At 43.1% G+C, this 19,015-nt stretch overlaps 1 protein-coding gene across 1 annotated transcript; it reads left to right on the forward strand.

Annotated features, from left to right (window-relative positions):
• Window positions 1–2,031: 2,031 nt before the first annotated feature.
• On the forward strand, window positions 2,032–17,279 carry ptar1 (protein prenyltransferase alpha subunit repeat containing 1). The gene is made up of 7 exons (XM_086313152.1): window positions 2,032–2,148; window positions 9,016–9,185; window positions 9,410–9,476; window positions 10,890–10,994; window positions 11,403–11,646; window positions 13,063–13,418; window positions 13,732–17,279. The coding sequence occupies exons 1-7, from the start codon at window positions 2,063–2,065 to the stop codon at window positions 14,108–14,110; spliced, it is 1,407 nt and encodes a 468-aa protein (XP_086169278.1). The 5' UTR covers window positions 2,032–2,062; the 3' UTR covers window positions 14,111–17,279.
• The last annotated feature ends 1,736 nt before the right edge of the window (window positions 17,280–19,015 follow it).

Below are 19,015 nucleotides of genomic sequence, written 5' to 3' on the forward strand. Positions count from 1 at the left end.
ACTGTAAACCTTTTCTGTATTTATAAAATAAGAACTTCACAGCTCACGTCGCACTTCGTATCTTATCATTGTTTTTCTTTTGGATGGCAGGGTCAACCAACAATGTGGAGCATTTGTTTTTTTCATTGTCCTTTATCCAGGTAAAATCCTCACTGAGATTAAAATCATCACAACATATACATCACATAATAATATTCAGTACAGACAGGTGAACACAAAAATGTGGATCATTTGCAACAACAGTCATTAAAAATAGTTACACTGATCAAAACAGTGATTCTCTCACTCTAAAATGGGCTTCAGCTCCCCATCACTGTAACCTGCAGTGGACACTGTTTGATTTAAGAGCAGGTCCTGATGACACAGTAAACCTAACCAGGCTCTATAAAGGACTGGGCTTTACTCACAGTCGCTTCATTATAGATGCGTCATGTTTGTGATGATTAAAGATCAGAATAAATCACAACAGTTAAAAGTATGAACTACAATCAGCGTGAATAATAAACAGATCATTTCTCTAACGCTGGTGCAGCAGTACTTTCATATGCTTTACTGTGCATTCATTCAGCAGGCCAGACAGAGACAGTATAACAGGGCCTGCAGTTTAATAACATCACATTATGATGATCACATAACAGAAGAGAAGCTCACAGATGAAGCCACCAAAACGTTTTTCAGTTGGACGGAGATTAAAGGTGTAGTAAGGGTGCGAGTGTAGAGTCTTCACCTTACGACACCTTGAGACAACTGTTGTTGGCGCTATAACAACAAAATTGAATTGAATTAAAAAAGGCAGAAGATGAAGGAAAGGTGCCAAAAGCAGTGGGAGGAAGAAAGAAAAGGTGCAGGAAGGAACAGAAAGAGGAGACGACGATATCACAGCTGTTTCAAATCGAAGGAAACACGTACGGGGAAATGTGACTGCGCTGCAGAAGACGGCACCATAGTGTACCTGCACTGTCACAAATATGAGACAGCTGATAAAAACCTTAATAATGTCAAAGTGAAACTGGGTCATATCCATTTTAAAAGAACACGAGAAATAAAACTATCAGGCCACATTTACATATTTGTTTTTTTAAAGACAGATAAATGTTTTGAGTAAAATCTGTAGTTTGATTTATTTGTTTTGTTTTTTGTTTATTTGTTTGTCTTTGTGAACGAGAGTTTATTCAATAGTCGAACCAGTGGGTGGCAGTAATGCACCTTTTTTGATATTTACCAACCAAGAAAAAGGAGTCGGTGCTGTGGGAGGGCAGTTTGGCATAAACTGGTTGGTGGCTGGATGGCCTCCTCATTCTGCTGATGCTGTGAGGGCAGTGCAAGCGCAGAGAGGGAGAGAGACGAGTGTTCAGCCAAATTCAACCTGACCCTGGGCGCAGAGTGGGAAAACAGAATCTACAGTTACAGTTGAGAAGATGTTGTTGTTAGTTGTCATTAACTGTGCAGCTCGAGTACATTTATCAAAATGATAAACAAAGGAACAGAGAAGATCTTTGGTGTAAACATATTAACAAAGGACTGGAGGGAGCCAGGACATCAGGAGCGAGGATCATAAGAAAGCTCGACGTTTAATCGCAAATGAACAAGAATTTAAAGGATTCATGAAACCAGAAATGATCTGTATTCAGGAAACTTGTCTCAAACCAACTGTTTGTAGTCGGAGGATATAGCAGTGTATGCAGAGGTGAGGTTCAGGGAGGAGGGTGTGTAACAGTTAGAATACAGATTAGTCCAAGTTTGGAATAGAAAGGACAACATCAACCCATGCAAAAGGCTTTCATCTGAACCAATGAACTTCATTTCTATTTGAATGGAAATGGAAACATCTCATCATGATGTACGAATAATGATCACAATAGAACAGTAATTACAGCATTAATGGACAATAGAAATGATCGGAGGGGCACAAGAGTTAATACGAGAACAGGTTTGGAATCAGCGATTTGGTCAACACTCCACACCAGTTGGCGGCGGTAATGCACCAATTCGTTGTTTGCTAACCGCCAATAAAAACAACGAGGAAGAAGAAGAAGCAGCAGAAGAAGACGGTGCTCTAAAAATGGCGGAGTCGGAGGAGGAGGTAGACGTCTTGGTCCAGAGAGTTGTCAAAGACATCGCGAATGCATTCAAGAAGAACCCCAGCATGTGAGTACAGTCGGCTGCGAACAAACTGCGCTGGGCCCGCAGGCCTGTTTCACACGCAGCGGCTCCAAGGCTCGGCCACGGCTGATTCAGGGTTCAAATTATGGGCGTGGACTATTACCTGGAATCGGAACTGTCTAGATGAAGTTCACATTTAGACACTTAGTTTTGTTTGTTCTGTTCAGTGCGTGAGACACGATGTCGTGGGGATTACTGTTTACTTACAGTTAAATAACTTAAAACATGCATCAGCGGGATATTTCACGACTTTAGCGAGCTGAGCCATGCAGCTTTGAAAATGCGACATCCCGATCATGTTGATTCATTAATGGTGTTATTGTTTATTTCGCCGGTGACTGAACTGGGATGCTTAACAGTTGTTTATGATGGTACCGAAGATTTGCATGCTATGAGAAGCACGTGATGTCAGGTCGATCCTGTGTGATAGTATGTTAAGAACTTTAAGGCTGCAGCTATCAGTTATTTTGGCAATCAAATATTCTGATGATTATTCTGTCGATTAATCGAGTAATCTGATACTTTTGTCTTATTAATGAGCACTAATCAATATCCCCAACAGGAAAAAATTAGGGCTTTCAAAACTACTCACTGGTTTAGAATTTGCTATGTTTTAAAAGGACTCGCACTGATTCTTCCCAGTAAAGGTTTTAATGGTGACAACAGGAACAAGTGTGGCTTTTTGACATGCTGCGAAAATGTGTGTAAAATGGCATGTGGCTTAAATAAGATATCAAAGTACAGAATTTGAGACAAGGATTTTTAAAATGTGCTCGATGAAGCATTGCAGCTTCTAGTTTAGTGTGATAACCACAGATTTTCAGCTGCTTTGGGGGAAGAAGAACCCCTCAGTTTGGATGTGTTTGGTTCACTTTTAAGTAGGGATGGGTATTGATACGATTTTCACGATTCCATTTTCGATTCTGTTTAACGATTCGATTCTTTATCGATTCTTTTTAAAAAGGAGAACACTAAGGTCGATTAGCTCAGAACTTTGTTTTATATCTTCTCTTTGAACAAGATAGAAATGTAGGAGTAACATGGCCTTACAAACCCAGCAGTGACATCTTAAGAGATCCACAGCCTACGGCTCTTCAATGGGTGTCACAGGGTCCCCAGGAAAAACATTGTAAATGTAAAATAATAAAATAAATATTCTTCTGTAGCAATAACAAAGTATAACATAAATTATTCAGTAGCAATTACACAAGAATATCCAGTAATGTCCCTGCCTACAATTAAACACATTCACTTACTGAAAATCATCTGCTGTGGCAAACGGGTGCAAACCTTTGACCACAAACTGAGTCACTGCTCGGTGACGTTCGTCTATCCCGGCCTGAAAGGAGACGCTACCGGCAGACTGCAGCGAGAACTGCCAGCATCTGAGCCAGCCTCTGTCTCTCATCATGATCACCTAAATGCACAGTAATGGCAGGTTTGTAATAAGGCAGATCGCGCTAACATAATATGCACTGTTGTTGATTATTTACCTGCCGCATTAACGGGAGAGGACGTGCAAACGTTACCGCTGCTTAGGGCTGCTCGATTATGGCAAAAATGATAATCACGATTATTTTCACTGAAATTGAGATCTCGATTATTTGACAATATTTATTTAACCCTTTAAGACCTACCATAGAACCAAGTCTGCCAGAGCTTATATTATTTTTTTACATGCTGTAGTGCCATTTTTGGGAGCATTTCAAGTTGCTATACATCAATACAACTGTTATAGCCCATATTTTAATAATATGTATGCATTAAGTCCATAGTAACTACATTAATTGCAAAAAAAAGTGCAATAAACTACAAAAAAATTGAAAATCGTTTTTGTTTTTTTAATACATATATTTCTACTTGGAGAAATTTAAGAGTTTTATCCCTCAAAACTTTAAATACAAAAAAGTTGCAAAAAATAGTTTACAACAACAGGAAATTTATTTTGAGTCTCTTCATAATTTTATTTTGGAGATACACCAATTTTTATATACTGCAGGAAAAACGAAAACAATCCTATGATGCAAATTTGTTTAATTTATTAAATAATAATGCTCCATAAATAAAATACACCAATGTTGTTTTTGTGCATAACACAGAGCAGCTATCTGAACGCTGCTCCAACAGAGGTCGATTATCTTGTTAATAATTTCACCTCCTCACTACGTACGACTCTGGATACTGTACTGTAGTATCCAGAGTCGTACGCAGTGAGCAGTAGGGCTGGGCCATATCATACTGTTCACGGTGATACCGGTATAATGTTGGGCATCGATAAGAAAATGAAATATGGCGATAGAATATGGGTAAAACGCGCAGTGCCTTTGTTTTCATACGCACATGGCGGCGACGCAGAATGAGGAGGGCAAAAGTGGATCGTTGAATGAAACAATGAACCAGAACTGGTTTGTAAAAATGCTGCAGCTTCACTGGTGTGGAACTGGTTTAGCTTTCGTCCGTCAGATACACAACAAAGCACTATTTTTGGTAGAGCATGCTAGCGGGCCGTCGTTATTACCGTGTGAAAATACGGCGCACTTAAAATTAATCCTTTGATTTGTCTGAAAGTCGACAGAGCCCCTTATAATCCCGTGTGCCTTATGTATGAACTCTGGTTGTGTTTACTGACCTCGAAACGATTTTATGTGCACGGCGCTCGAAAATCTGTCAAATGTTTCAGTACGACTTTGCAAAGCTACGAAGCCGCACCGCTTGATGGATTGTCGGAGCGTTACGGCTATCGTAGGCGGAGCCTCGCGGAGTGATACGTACTGTGCTTCAACATAATATTACCGTATTGTGTGTGTATAACCTCTTCTTGGTAAATGGTAAATGGCCTGTATTTGTATAGCACTTTCCTAGTCCCTAAGGACCCCAAAGCGCTTTACACATTCACACACTGGTGATGGCAGCTACATTGTAGCCACAGCCACCCTGGGGCGCACTGACAGAGGCGAGGCTGTCGGACACTGGCGCCACCGGGCCCTCTGACCACCACCAGTAGGCAACGGGTGAAGCGTCTTGCCCAAGGACACAACGACCAAGACTGTCCAAGCCGGGGCTCGAACCGGCAACCTTCCGATTACAAGGTGAACTCCCAACTCTTGAGCCACGAAGTGTTGTGGATATTATACATGGTTATGCTGAGGAATCGAGGAGGGGCCTAAGGGTACATCTGTCACCATCTTACAATGCTGTGATTGCAGCCATTCCACACCTCTCTGTGAATGGGACTCATGGACATTGATCAATGAGCTTTGATCGGTGGTTGTTGATCAATGGTCATGTGAATAATAATGATGACGCAACTGCCCTCCCAGCCCATTGTTCCTTCAGGGCTGGTTTCAGTCATTATGCAAACGTCCTGTTTATAAGGTTGAAACCTGCAGTCAGCTGAGACTGAAGACGTCACCTGATGATGACGAAACGTTTCTCCCACAAAACGCTACGTCCAGATGAACAGAATCAACCTTTGGAGATTGATTTACTTGGATGATTGCACGTGCATCAAGACATTACTGTTTTTACTTTTGTGTAACTTTTGTACTTATATATATTTTCCATCCAAATAAATGGAGAATATCTTCTTCACATGCTCTTCACACCTCCAGTATTTTGAAGCTTAACTAGTTCAGCATACTTTGACCTAGAGATGGAATTCAAACTTTAAACAGGTCCCAAGACCTTGATCTACTAAGGTATTACTAGGATTTTCTCTTTTTACGGGTTTAGACAGTTTTATGACATTTTCAGAGACTTTCTGAGATTACTGCAGAGAACCTATTCAGCTCTATAAATTAAAATTCTCTGAAAATTTTAAGGTCTTTCTTTGTTTTGTCCATCCATCCATCTTCTTGTGCTTTATCTGAGGCCGGGTCGCAGCAGCCTAAGCACAGAAGCCCACACCACCCTCTCCCCAGCCGCCTCCTCCAGCTTATCCGGGGGAACACCAAGGCGTTCCCAGGCCAGCCGAGAGATATAATCTCTCCAGCGTGTCCTGGGTCTGCCCCGGGGCCTCCTCCCGGTGGGACATGCCTGGAACACCTCACCCAGGAGGCGCCCAGGGGGCATCCTTGTCAGACGCCCGAACCACCTCAGCTGGCTCCTTTCGATGTGGAGCAGCAGCTGCTCTACTCTGAGCCCCTCCCGGATGGCCGAACTTCTCACCCTATCTCTAAGGGAGAGGCCAGCCACCCTTCGGAGGAAGCTCATTTCTGCCGCTTGTATCCGCGATCTCGTTCTTTCGGTCACTACCCACAGCTCGTGGCCATAGGTGAGGGTAGGGACGTAGATCGACCGGTAAATTGAGAGCTTCTCTTTTACACTCAGCTCTCTCTTCACCACGACGGACCGGTGCAGCGTCCGCATCACTGCGGCCGCTGAAAACATCAAAACTACGAAACGACACACGTGGAACTAAATGGATTTTTGCATTACTGATTCTAAAAAGAAAAAAAATCTTGAACAGTTATCCAAAAGTCTTGGATATGATTGATGAACCACAGAAATTCAAATATGGGTGCTTCTGAAATCACACCCTTTATTTTCTGCCCAGCTTTGAAACCTGCGAGCCACTCTGGTTTCATGCTTCCAGAAATAAAAGTAATTCTGGAAGGTGGAGCGAGGACTTAGTAATACTACATAACCGTGTTAAAATTCAGACTGCTGATGAACGTGAACTGTAGTTTGTGTCTGTGGAGACACTTCAGCTCAGCATGAACGTCGGTGTTCGTTTAATGATGCACAAACTTTGAGCAAAGGACACTGGAGAGGCATGGCCGGCAGTGTGGTGACATAGTATGTTTAACACCCCCCCAAAGTGTACAAGATCAGAAATAAGCAACTTGAAAGAAAACATGAGATCATTTCTTGGAAGTGACAAAGTGAACTATCCAGTGTGTTTTAAATGGACGACTCTAAACGGCTACAGATGTGTACAGGATCCATCGTTACATCATTAATCATCTAATAACTTACCTGAATTTGAGCTTGTGTCAGATATCTGTGATGTATTGATTGCTATGTTGTCCCAGCAGTATGTTATTGTTTGTTATAACTAGAGATGGCACGATACCACTTTTTTATGTCCGATACCGATACCGATATCATAAATTTGGATATCTGCCGATACCGATATGAATCCGATAGTTTTTTAATCAACAAAACTGTTTTTTAAATATCTTGCTGCATTTTGTATAAGTTCATACTCAAGTTTAAAACAACAACTACACTAAAGCTATTCTGTTATACCTGTATCCAAAAAAAATATTTCATAGTTCAGCAATACTGATCAATCTAATAAACTTAGACCTACACCATCCTCCCTATTCTGGTATTTTAAAGAGTACTTAGCATATATATTAAGCAACCTAACTAATAGGGTTCCAACTCCCAGCAACAACAAAAATAAATAAATAAAAAATAGGGAACCACCCCTCACGCTCCACCTCATGATGCTTAATCGACGTAATCAACCTTAATTTGATGCAGTGTGAAAAACAAATGCACAGAAATCAATTATTTTTCAAGAAATATTAAATAGATTCAACATCTTTCTTCAACAAAATTGCAGACTGCACAGATGGTACCTTCACAAAGGAAAAAGTACTATAGCTTACTAGGGTATATATATTAGACTTAATAGTTACTATATACAGTAATGGACTTCTATTCATTTTGCATCAAATTAAAACTTTGGCTGTCAGATAATTATTTATTAAAAGCTAGACATTTTAAATGAGAATAAGAAAGAAAAGTATGTCTTTGTGCCCCCTTTTCCCTGTTAATGCCCTATCGGCCCCCCTGGCTAAACTTTGCTAGATCCGCCCCTGCACAGTTACCAGCCGTCAGCTACGTAGAAAAAGATCCTCGAGTAGAAAGTAATATTAAATAAATTCTAACAACAGCTGATCAAGCTTAAACGTGCTGCTGTTGTTCAGCCGCTGGTTTCCTCTTTCTGGTGCAAAGTGGGCCAAAAACAAACAAGAGAGACGGACTCGCGACAGAAAAGCCGATCAGCTGATCGTTAAGCAGTTTCATGATTGAAGTAGCAGCAAGAAGAGGCAGTCGCTCCATATATCCTTTGTTAAGCTTAACGCAGGAATGCTTTACAAACATTCAGAGATGGACTTACACACTTGCTGTACTTCTCTCGGGGATAACTTTGTCGGAGATGAAATGCCGGGTTGCTAGCGAAGCTCCACATGCTATCCAGACCACCGACAGGTCCCGCATGCCACAGCCGCTCTATCACGTGATGCATACTGCTCCAACGTGCTAACGTTCTGAGGTGAGTTACGGCGTGTTGCAAGTTTTGTGAGGTGCTTTCGTGATATTTAATGGATCGGATTACATTTTTTATTTTTCTCCGATATCCGATCCAGTAATTTAGGTCAGTATCGGACCGATACCGATACGTAATATCGGATCGGTCCATCTCTAGTTATAACAGAGATGGATCCCAAACAAGCCGCTGCACGGTGACAGCTCTGTAGATCTCACAGCACTAACCACATGTTACATGTAAGCTGGGAGATGTGATTGGGCTGTCGAAGCTTCAGCTGATGTACTGCAACATGACCTTGTGTGGCAGGTTGCCATGTTTCTGTCGTACTGCGTTTATTTCAGCACTGCTTCAGTTTGATGAGCTTCAGCTCCAACTTTTGTTTTTCTACATTTTTGAAAAGTCAAATTTCAGCAGATTAAGTTCATTAAAGGTTTTTTTGTTTGCTCATTACTTTGGGTACTGCTGCTTGGTCCACTGGTTGATATGGTGGTAATCTAATTTTCGACTGGTTGGTTACTGTAACGTTTTCCCTTGTTCACCCTCATTGTCACTCTCTGCTCCCTCAGTGATGAGATCGGTGTGATCCCGTGTCCAGAGGCTCGCTACAACCGCAGTCCCATAGTGCTGGTGGAGAACAAGCTTGGTGTGGAAAGCTGGTGTGTTAAATTCCTGCTGCCGTACGTCCACAACAAGCTGCTGCTGTACCGCCAACGCAAGCACTGGCTGGACAGAGAAGGTAGCTCGATAACAAAAGCGATCCCAGAGGTGGAGTAAAAGTAGTCTGTAACATTTGTTTTGTTTATTTAATGCATTTATTTTAAAGCTGATAAAGGTTTGAGCTTCCAGTCACGGTCAGTTAATGACCTCCTTGTTTTGTCCGGCTTAGTTTTAAACGTGTTTTATGCTCCTGTTTTTTCCACATCAAAGTGAAGCAACATCCTGTGTTTCCTTCTGTCCCAGCTTTAGTGGACATCACCTGCACTCTGCTGCTGCTGAACCCAGACTTCACCACTGCGTGGAATGTCAGGTACAGGATGAATGTTCTGATAAACGTGGTTATAGTGAGAGCGATGCTTTCCTTTCATCTTTTCCCTGCCTGTCACACAGGAAGGTTTTCTTGATGTCAGGTAACATTAGCTAACAGCAGAGGTCTCAGGTGAAACCAGACCCCACTCACGTCGTCTGTCAGGTGAGCTCAGTGGGTCACAAATTGGGGTGAGGCAGTGATAATGACGCACACCTTCTTTCACACCGAGGCACATCATCAATAGTGTTCCAACGACCCTCAAAAGGAACAATCCCCACTAGGGATTAAATACTGGGACTCTCCACCGCCTGGTTTTAGAACTGAAGAAGCTTCTTTGTTTAGAGAGTCCAGTCACTTTCTTTCCTTAGACAATCCTGGCAGTTTGGCATCCTCCTGACTGCTGCGTTATCCCACTGTGTCCGTACCACTAATACTAATAATGAATAGTGTCAGGATGTAAGGATCTGTCAGCACACATAACAAAGCTAATGCTTTTAACAGTTCAACTGTGATACATTTGTGTCTGATTGGGGCGGCTGTGGTGTGTCGACGAATCAGAAGGTCAGCAGATTGGTTCCTGACTCGTCCAGTCAGCATCGAGGTAACCCTGGGCAAGATGCCCAACCCACCGACGCATCCATCGGAGTACATGGATGGAGCATATTTGGATATGTGTATGGATGGACTGTGGCTTTCATAAAGAAGTTAAGAATAGATGAGTGATGTGTGTGCGTCTTTGTGTAATGGGTCAGTGTGACTCGCAGTACAAAGTGCGCTGAGTGCTCATCTGAGTAGAAAGGCTCTAGAGTACCAGTCCAGTTACTATGTGACCATTATCAGTATACTGGTTAAACGGGGTGCAGGCCTAACCTGGTGCCTGGGTTTGAAACTGCTGCATGCCTTCACTCTCCTGTTTCCTGTCATCTCTTTATAGTTTTCCAGGATAGAAACAAACTCCAGAGTTTCATGTGTCAGACTTTCAGATCAACACCGACCGTGTGACCATCTGTTTGTAACAGAGACACATTTGTAGTTTGTTCAACTCATTTAAACCAAACGTGAACAAAAATCATTTTCCTGTTTGCAGCTCATCAAAGTCTGGTGCAACAGTTACCATTTTTATATTTATTCACAGGCATTAGATCATGTCCATTATGGGATGTCACGGATGGTCTTACTTAAGCACATCCTGCTTTTTAGAAGAGTCAGAATTAAAGCACGATCAGAGTCGTCCCCTTGAAATGACCTAAAAGATAAAACGAATGATGGAGACAAAATGTGGACGTTGCTCTGCAGAGTGTCAGAAACCATCTTTGATAAGAGATCACAGCATGCATGTGCTCTAACTGAATCTGTGGGTGATAGTCTTTATATTGATGGATTTACTGTCATCGTGCTTTCTTGTTATTGCAGGAAGGAGTTACTGCAGTGTGGAGTCCTTAACCCAGAGAAGGACCTCTACCTGGGCAAGCTGGCTTTGACCAAATTTCCCAAGAGCCCAGAGACCTGGATTCATCGGTAAAGCCGCTTACGCTTCTCCTGCTGTAAACGCTCAGATGTTCCGAGCTGCTTTCTTTGTGTGGGGAGCTATTCAAACTCCTCTTAGACTACACTTTATTTTCAACAGTTTTCTAACAGTAGCACTGTTTGTGCTAAACACTGTAGGCTGAACAGGGAATATTTTGGCTCCGGGAGCTGAGGGCAGCTGCATTCAGACCTTGTCGATGTAAATGACTGGTGATAGATTTCCTGAGATCATTGCTAGGTGGAGAAAGGTGTTTTAATCCCGCTGAAAAACAACAACGATGTTCTAAGGCTTACAACGAGCACCGAGGCTCATGTGGGATGCTGTTCTTCCTGTAAAAGCAGTAACGGTGTACAGAGTGAGTGAAGCTTTGTAACCCAGCGGCTGGTGTCTTCCTGCAGACGCTGGGTGCTGCAGCAGGTCCTGAATCAGGTCTCTACTTTGGACCACAATAAGAATCAGCAGCAGGCTGAAGCAGTGCAGGCTGACGCTGAGAGAAACGAGCAGCTCGGTGACCGCTTGGCCAGGACGCTCCGCCAAGAGATGAAGGTGTGCTCTGACGCAGCCGGCCGCTATCCCAGCAACTACAATGCCTGGTCACACCGCATCTGGGTGCTGCAGCACATGGCCAGGGGCAATGTCAAGGTAGCATTTCAGTTACTCATTTAGCTTTTCAGCAGTAATTAGAATATTTTCTTCCCTCATCACACATGTTCTCTCTTTTTATTTAATGTAGTTATATTACTGATGCCTGGCCGTATAAAAGTGGAGCTGCTGTGCAAATAATGTGGTGTAACTAAATAAACACTCGCTAAGAAATTTAAATGAATCAAAATGATCCCAGCTGGATGTCATGTAGCACTCATGGTTGAAATCAGCTGGCACAGTCATCACAGAGGAACTCTGTGTAACTACATGAGTAAGGGAGGTTTCTGTCTTTAAACCAGTGGTTCTCAAAGTGTGGTGCGCAAGTTACCTGGGAGAAAAGTCACGCGGAACGAACATTTAACATAACATAAGTGTTTTTGCAGCAGTTACGTTAATAATATGCACGCCCACTGAAAAGCTGCAGCGGCGTGCGTACGTCGACAACCGCAATAAAGAAGTGGACTGAAAAGTGTGAACATGTGGGCGGGTCTAGAGCGATATGACCAAAATCTCATATCCCGATATAAGACATCTATCGTCCTGGTAACGATATAAATTGCAACAATGTAACATTTTCTGTGAATCTCGGGCAGCTCGACTTGCATGAAGTGTTTCCAGCTGCGTGTCCTGTAGCTGGAGTCGAGTGTTTTAACGATGTATGAAACGATACATTTTTAGACATAAGTTGTAACGGCGCCGTTTTCTTTGTGAGTATTTATTACACGGCGTGCTGCGGGGAAAAGCCTGTTCTAATGTTTGAGTCTAAGGTTTATTTATTAGCACCTGGCGGCTCTTTTTTGCTTCTCATCCGTAAATAATCTGCATCTTTCACGTGATTAAGTTTATTTTGAAAAGTCTCAGCAGGATCTTGAGCTTTATTGTGAAAGGTTTATGTGGAACATAAACAAGCGGACAGGCGGTGGTGTTACCGTCGTGCATAAAGACAGGCGCTTGTCCGTCCGTAGTGTGGTTATATTAAATATAAGAGAAAGAGAGAACTTTATTAATATAACCACTACAGTGACATCAGAACGATGAACAAATATTGCTGTAAACAGTTTATTTTGCGACACCACGAAACAAACAACAGCGTAAAATGAAACGACAGATGTTTTTATATCGACACCCGATATATATCCTTATATCGAACAGCCCTAGTCGGGTCTGTCGCGCATCGTTGACAGCGGTGCCGACACCCAGAATTGGGGAATGACAGACCCGACCACATGGCTTATAGAGACGTATTTCTTGAAATTTTCTTATTGTCTTGTTCTTTCTGCGAGCTGTTGAACGGCCATTCAAGGCCCCCCACGTTCAACTTTATTGATTAGCTAATAAATGAAGTGAGAATCTCTCAGTTGGTTTGTTGATGTTCAGCTTCTGCTCCTTCCTTTGTCGTCGTGATTCTGGCAGGTGTTCCACGACGAGCTGTCCTCTATGCGCCTCTGGGTGTCCATGCATGTCTCTGACCACAGTGGCTTCCACTACCGCCAGTTCCTCCTTAAGGAGCTAATAGCTGAAATCTGCAAGAGGCCAGCTCGCACCTCCACCAGCTGTTCACCCCAGCGTGGGTGCAGCACAGTCCCAGAGGGCAGCCGCCCACACAGCCGCTCTCACAGTAACGGAGAGCCTTCAGGACAAGAGGCGGGCGGCGAGGAAGACGGCCGCGCTGACTTCACTACAGTCCTTCAGCTCTTCCACCAGGAGATGGACCTTTGCTCAGATCTGATCCAGTCCTTCCCTGGACATGAAACACTCTGGAGTCACAGGTGAGAGACTGTTGGTTCACAGCGACTGCAGAATGGACACAGACGTCATATTTAAACGAGGAAGGCGGGTAAAACCAATGTGTTGTCTGTTCCTGCTGCACAGTCGGTGGCAGGTTGTCGCTGATTGCAAACATCGTTTGTGAGAAACAAGTAAAAAAATGAATTGTCCTGATAAATCATTTAAATATTTCTTTTGCATTAAAACATTTTCACATTCTGGGGCTGTTTATCCCTGAGCCTATACAAATACGTTGTGCACAGACATGTTCAGCGTTTGTAATAATGATATTGATATACCCCCCGTGTCTCTCAGGCGGCATGTCTTTTACTTGTGGGACCAGTGGGTGAGGGAGCATCAGCGTTCCTACAGCAGAGGATCCGACTGCAAGTTGAACCATGTGACGGATCCAGACCCAGGAGTGCCAGAGATCAGCTCTCAGAGCTGTGCAGGCCACGGTGTGAACGGACAGAAGCACGCTGGTGAACCTATGGAAGTAGATGGGCTGTTCCTGCCAGACCCCCACAATAGTAAGAGACTGAAGAGAGGCGTCCTGCTGCCTTGCCCCCCCACCCTGCCAACTGAACTCAGCTTTGTAAGCAGTGTTTTGGGCGGCTGCTGTAACACCGAGCAGAGACACTTTGCCCTGGCCTACAGGAAGTGGTTGGATACGGTCATTGGGCTGCAGTCCTGAGAGAGATGCTGACCTCCTCCTTTCCCCACACTGAAGCTGCCTACAGACAAAGAGTTAGGATCAGCTTGCCTACACATAGTGCAGACTTAAACAACCAGTACTTCAAAGCCAGTGATGAGTTTAGAAAAGCGGGCATTGAGCAGCGGACTTGGAATCTGTTTCCTAACAATTAATAGGAGAGGACTGGATGTTCCTTCTCAGAAACATCTGGATCCTCTGAGCCAGTATCCCTTCAGAATGGAAATCAGCCCTCATACCACCTGTTGGCTCACTGTTATCTTCAGGTGTTTCAATACCTCAGGTACCTCAGATTTCTAGTTGTTTGTATGTGTGTGAGGTTTCATGTGCATATCTTCTTTCCCTGCTTCTATATATATTTAACAAACAAACATAAATCTTTTCTGATTGGAATCAGTCACTTACACAGCGTAACCACTTTATACACGTGTAAGGTTCTGTGTAGGCACGAGTTTGTGGCATCATTGGACTAAAGTCCAAAAATACTTTCCGGCATATTGAAGTGTCCTGGCGCTGAACTGGACTCTGGCACCTCGCCTGGGCTTCGGCTTTCAGCCTGTATAAGCATGAAGTCTGGTGAAACTGTCTTTAATAGACACATAAACAGAGACGTATGTGAAGCAAACAGTAAGCAGTGACTTGAGCAGGTATGAAGCTGCCTTCAGGTTTGCTTTGGCCTGCTGCAGGTTAACGACTTGTAGAAACTCTTCTTGTATCAGATCATCACTGCATCACTTTTCCGTCTTAGCTCTACTTTATATTAGACCTCCCTCAGTCGTCGGGTAATACTGACCTGAGCGTCAGCTGTAACAGCAGGTTAAAGCACAGCTCCTGACTCTGGATTTCCATTCTGAAGGTGGTAACACGTGTTACACATGTTACTACTCGCGGTTGATTTTCTACCCTTTAACTTCACTGGTCAGCAGCTCTCTTTGTAGCTGATGCAAAGTTAGAGTAACAGGAAACCAAAAAGCCAGTCGCTTATAGAGAAGTTTGATTTGTGTTCAGAGGTCATCACAAACTCTCCTCCAACCTGAGCAGCAATGAACATTTATTGGTCCTGATGTTTGACTTTGGACGTTTGTCGATCTGTAGCAGAACATTCACCGGTGCTCCTGCTGCTGCTGCTGTTACAACACTTTGATTTGTTACAGCTAGAAACTGCAACAAGTGAAAATTAAACAGCACTTTTAAAATGATTGGTGTAGTTTTGTTTAGCGAGGGTAGTCGGTCTACACCAGGGGCTCAAACTCGCGGTCCGGGGCCGCAGCGGCCCGCATACTGAGAAGAAGCATGACGCAGTTTAAAATCAAAAGCACAACATGACTGACTATGAAGACGACACGAGCAGAGAGCACAAACCTGCTGAGGCTGTCGGTGACAGTCGCACACTGTGTGCACTTATTTATTCTGTTCTATACAAACACAACGTGCGCGCACACAGAGGACCAGTGTGTTTGGAAGGCTTCAGCTAAGTTTGCAGTTTTGTCTGATACAAGATCTGAAATTTAAAAAACAAACGAAACATTTTAGGAAATATTTGTTTGTTTGTTTTGTCCTAGCTGAACACTAACGTGTGAGACGACAGCGCCAGCAGCGGCTCTCCGCTCGTTTCAGTTTGACCCCCTGATCTAGACCAAAATATTGGTATTAACTATTTTTTCCCTGTTGTTATTTTCGCATCAGTGCCTCATTTGAAACAGTTTTAAAGCTCCGATGAACTTTAACTTGTCCTAAAGACTTTTTAAAGGCATTTCCTGAAAGTATTCTGACTGAAGGAAGTGGACAGGTACAGTCTCACACGTACTCACACCTGCAGGAGGCCAGGTTTCACAGAATTACACAGTGTATGTGATGGTTTTTGTTTGATAGCATTCGAACTTTTAACATGAATGAAATCAAAAAGCTAAATGCCCATGTAAACACACGACTGCTACAGATGTTCAGGTTTGTCATCGGTACCTTCCACTCCGTCGATGTCGTTTCTCCTCGTGCTGAACTTTATTTCTTTTATGTTATTTATGAAAATACAGGTTTGTGTGAAGCAGAAAGGATGAGAGTGACATTTACATCTGAAGCATTTACAGAAGCTGCCTGATTTGTAGTGTGAGTGTGAGCTTGACCAGCAGCTACGTTTGCTTTTTAACATCTACCTGGTGACAGCGAGTTAAAGGCTCGCCACTTTTTCACTGACACATTGACCAAGTATAACACATTCTTCTTCTTCTTTTGTCCATCAAAGTTTTTATGTCTTTTTAATGTATAACAAGAGTTACTGTTACTCTAACACGTAATCATTGTCAGAACCACAGCTCGCAAACGGACGCAAACTTTTGGCGTACACGCTCATGTTTGCAACGCTTTAGGAAACAGCTGCTTGCACTGACTGACAGAGCTCTGCTACATAGAAGGAAGTAACACAATGCACCTGTTTAAAGGAAGAGTCAGTAACACTACTTCAGCAGCTCCTGGGAGTGATGATTCATGCTACTATGCCTCGTCTTTTATTGTGAAGGGACTAATCCTCAACGTGTGTCTGTCAAACCTGGTTTCTGTTTTCCTTTTGTAAACGTTGCAGTTTGATCTTATTTTTCTTGTCTATCCAGTATTGTCATAGTTTATGGTCACCATAGCAACCATAAACCTTTGTGTCAACACACGGAGGCCAAATAGCTTCAATTTACACAGCTGATGTTTCATAACTCTGCCCTTGGACACATTGTTACTTTTTTAAAGGTCGTGTGTGTGTGTGTGTGTGTGTGTGTGCGTGAGTGTGTGTGTGTGTGTGTGTGTGTGTGTGTGTGTGTGTGTGTGATCACCTCTAAACACTGTACATAATCACAGCATTAATTATCTCAAAGCTTTTCCTCTGTCACGCACTCTGTCGTGTGCTAAGGAGGATGATAGGTGGTGATATCGTATCAGGCTGTGCGCTCAGCTGCTGACACGAGCTTTGATCCAAGACTATCTATGCAGAAATGTTTGTTTTAGAGGTTCAACCTGCTCCTTTTACTTTGTTGTGATACTCGCTAATGAATAATCCTTGTGGTCTTAATTACTATTTATTTCAGGAGTGAAAGTATATTATCTTCCAGTGCTTCTGTCATCTGCTAAACAAGATAATAAAGCTCATCTCTTCATGTCCACTGAACGCTCTGTTGTAATTACTGCACATGTTTATCTGCATGTATCTCACATACGGTGTGGGGGAGGGGGTCCATTATTTTATGTTCATTATGTATAAAATGAAATATTTACATCCTTGATTTCATTTTGATTTCATTAGTATCCTGCCCAAGGATGTTTAGACTGGAGCAGTGAGTGTAGGAAACAACGCCGTCTCTGTCGCCTGCTGTCTGCAGGTCATGACCTCCTGCTCCACGTTAACAGATGTGGGTCAAACTAAAATAAGATCTCCTCTCAAATTTCTCCCAAAGTGCTTTCTGACATTATTAGTAGTTCTCATGAGGCTGATTTCAGGTTTGATTCTACTGACTGACTTGCTGTGAAACGAGCGCGCCGGGTCCTCATGAGCAGGATGCTGAGAGAAGGTCGAGCTTTACTTTCCAAAACCACAACAGTTTCAAAGTGACTGTGAGGAATTCACCAGTAAACTGGACCAAGTGAAGACGTACGTGTGTTTAGATGCTAATAAGTAATAAATACAAATGTACAGATCAGGTCATCCTGAGAAAAAAGTCCAAATGTTTAGATGTGTTCTTTTTTGAGAAGGAAGTTGAAATGCGATGATTACAGTTCGTTTCAAGACACACTGCCGTGGTTGCTATAGAGGTTTTACACATGACGTCATGCGTGTGTCGTTCAAGAGCTGTCCGCCATATTGGACGCGATAACCACTTGGGGTCATCCAATAACAATGTTGCTGGTTGCAGCCACCCACCTCTTATTTTCTTAAAGCAATTAATTTACAGTCTGTCAGTAATAACGTCCTGAAAGATACAAGTGTTGGACTGAAAACGAGTGGAAAGTTTAAAAGAGCTTCAGAGAACTACGGCTCGGACGCTCTTTATAACTGACAACGTCTCAGTGCTTGGAACAGAACTGTAGCTGCGTGAGGAGACTGACACTGTAGGTTAAATCATTTGTTGTTGGTGGATCTAACGCATGGCGTGCAGCGCCTACTGAAAGGGATTACAGTTTGAAAAGGTTCATCACATTGGTCAAACTGTTTTTCTCCTTGAACACATTGTTTTACTTCATCATGCATTCCCGTGTGTTCTCCTTTCACCTGACTGTGCGACTGTTTTCAAACACGTCACCCCAGAAGAGGCGGGCACAAAACAGCCTTCAATTCAAGCAGACCTGGAAGAAAAAGGAACGTAATGATGAGCAAGGAGCAGCTCACGCCGCTGCTGGCTTATCTGGACGGCCTGACAACACAGCGTTAGTTCAGGAGATTCAACAGGAAGAAGACCACCTCGCTGTGCCCTGTGTCTGATCCTCCTTCGAGATACTCTCAGAGTGTATCAACTCAATCCGATATGACTGTAAATGACATCAACCAATCAGAGAATGCCAAAATCTCAGGACGGAGAGGTTTGATTTACCATCTCGATACGAACAGCAGATGTTCCTGCTTCATACACGATGCAGATAAATGCTTTACTGGTTTACCCGAATACAACGTATTACTAACAGTATTCATGTTTATCAAGACACACCTGGAGGATATTCAATGTCAGCCTATCAGCAGCTCACCTGCATACTACTCAGGCTCAAAGCAACCGTGCAGTTCCTTGGATTCGTGTTTGGGGTGCATGCTTTAAAAGTCTCACACATATTCATCACACTGGGATTGATTTAGCCTGAGCGGGAACACATACAGACTTCACTGCCTGTGTGAACTTTCCTAAATGTATTTCAGTC

The sequence above is a fragment of the Aulonocara sp. 'chitande type north' Nkhata Bay genome, linkage group LG12 (genome assembly GCF_057382095.1).
Source record: "Aulonocara sp. 'chitande type north' Nkhata Bay isolate Kocher_YH1m ecotype deep benthic linkage group LG12, A_spYH_male_GT1.1, whole genome shotgun sequence".
Taxonomy (NCBI): Eukaryota; Metazoa; Chordata; class Actinopteri; order Cichliformes; family Cichlidae; genus Aulonocara; species Aulonocara sp. 'chitande type north' Nkhata Bay.

What these genes read in the sequence shown, in the direction of transcription:
- ptar1 (XM_086313152.1), top strand. Translation starts at nt 2,063, where the DNA reads ATGGCGGAGTCGGAGGAGGAGGTAGACGTCTTGGTCCAGAGAGTTGTC. An exon ending in GCACTGGCTGGACAGAGAAG is followed by an intron (nt 9,186 to 9,409) that starts GTAGCTCGATAA and finishes CTTCTGTCCCAG; the next exon opens with CTTTAGTGGACATCACCTGC. An exon ending in GAAACACTCTGGAGTCACAG is followed by an intron (nt 13,419 to 13,731) that starts GTGAGAGACTGT and finishes CGTGTCTCTCAG; the next exon opens with GCGGCATGTCTTTTACTTGT.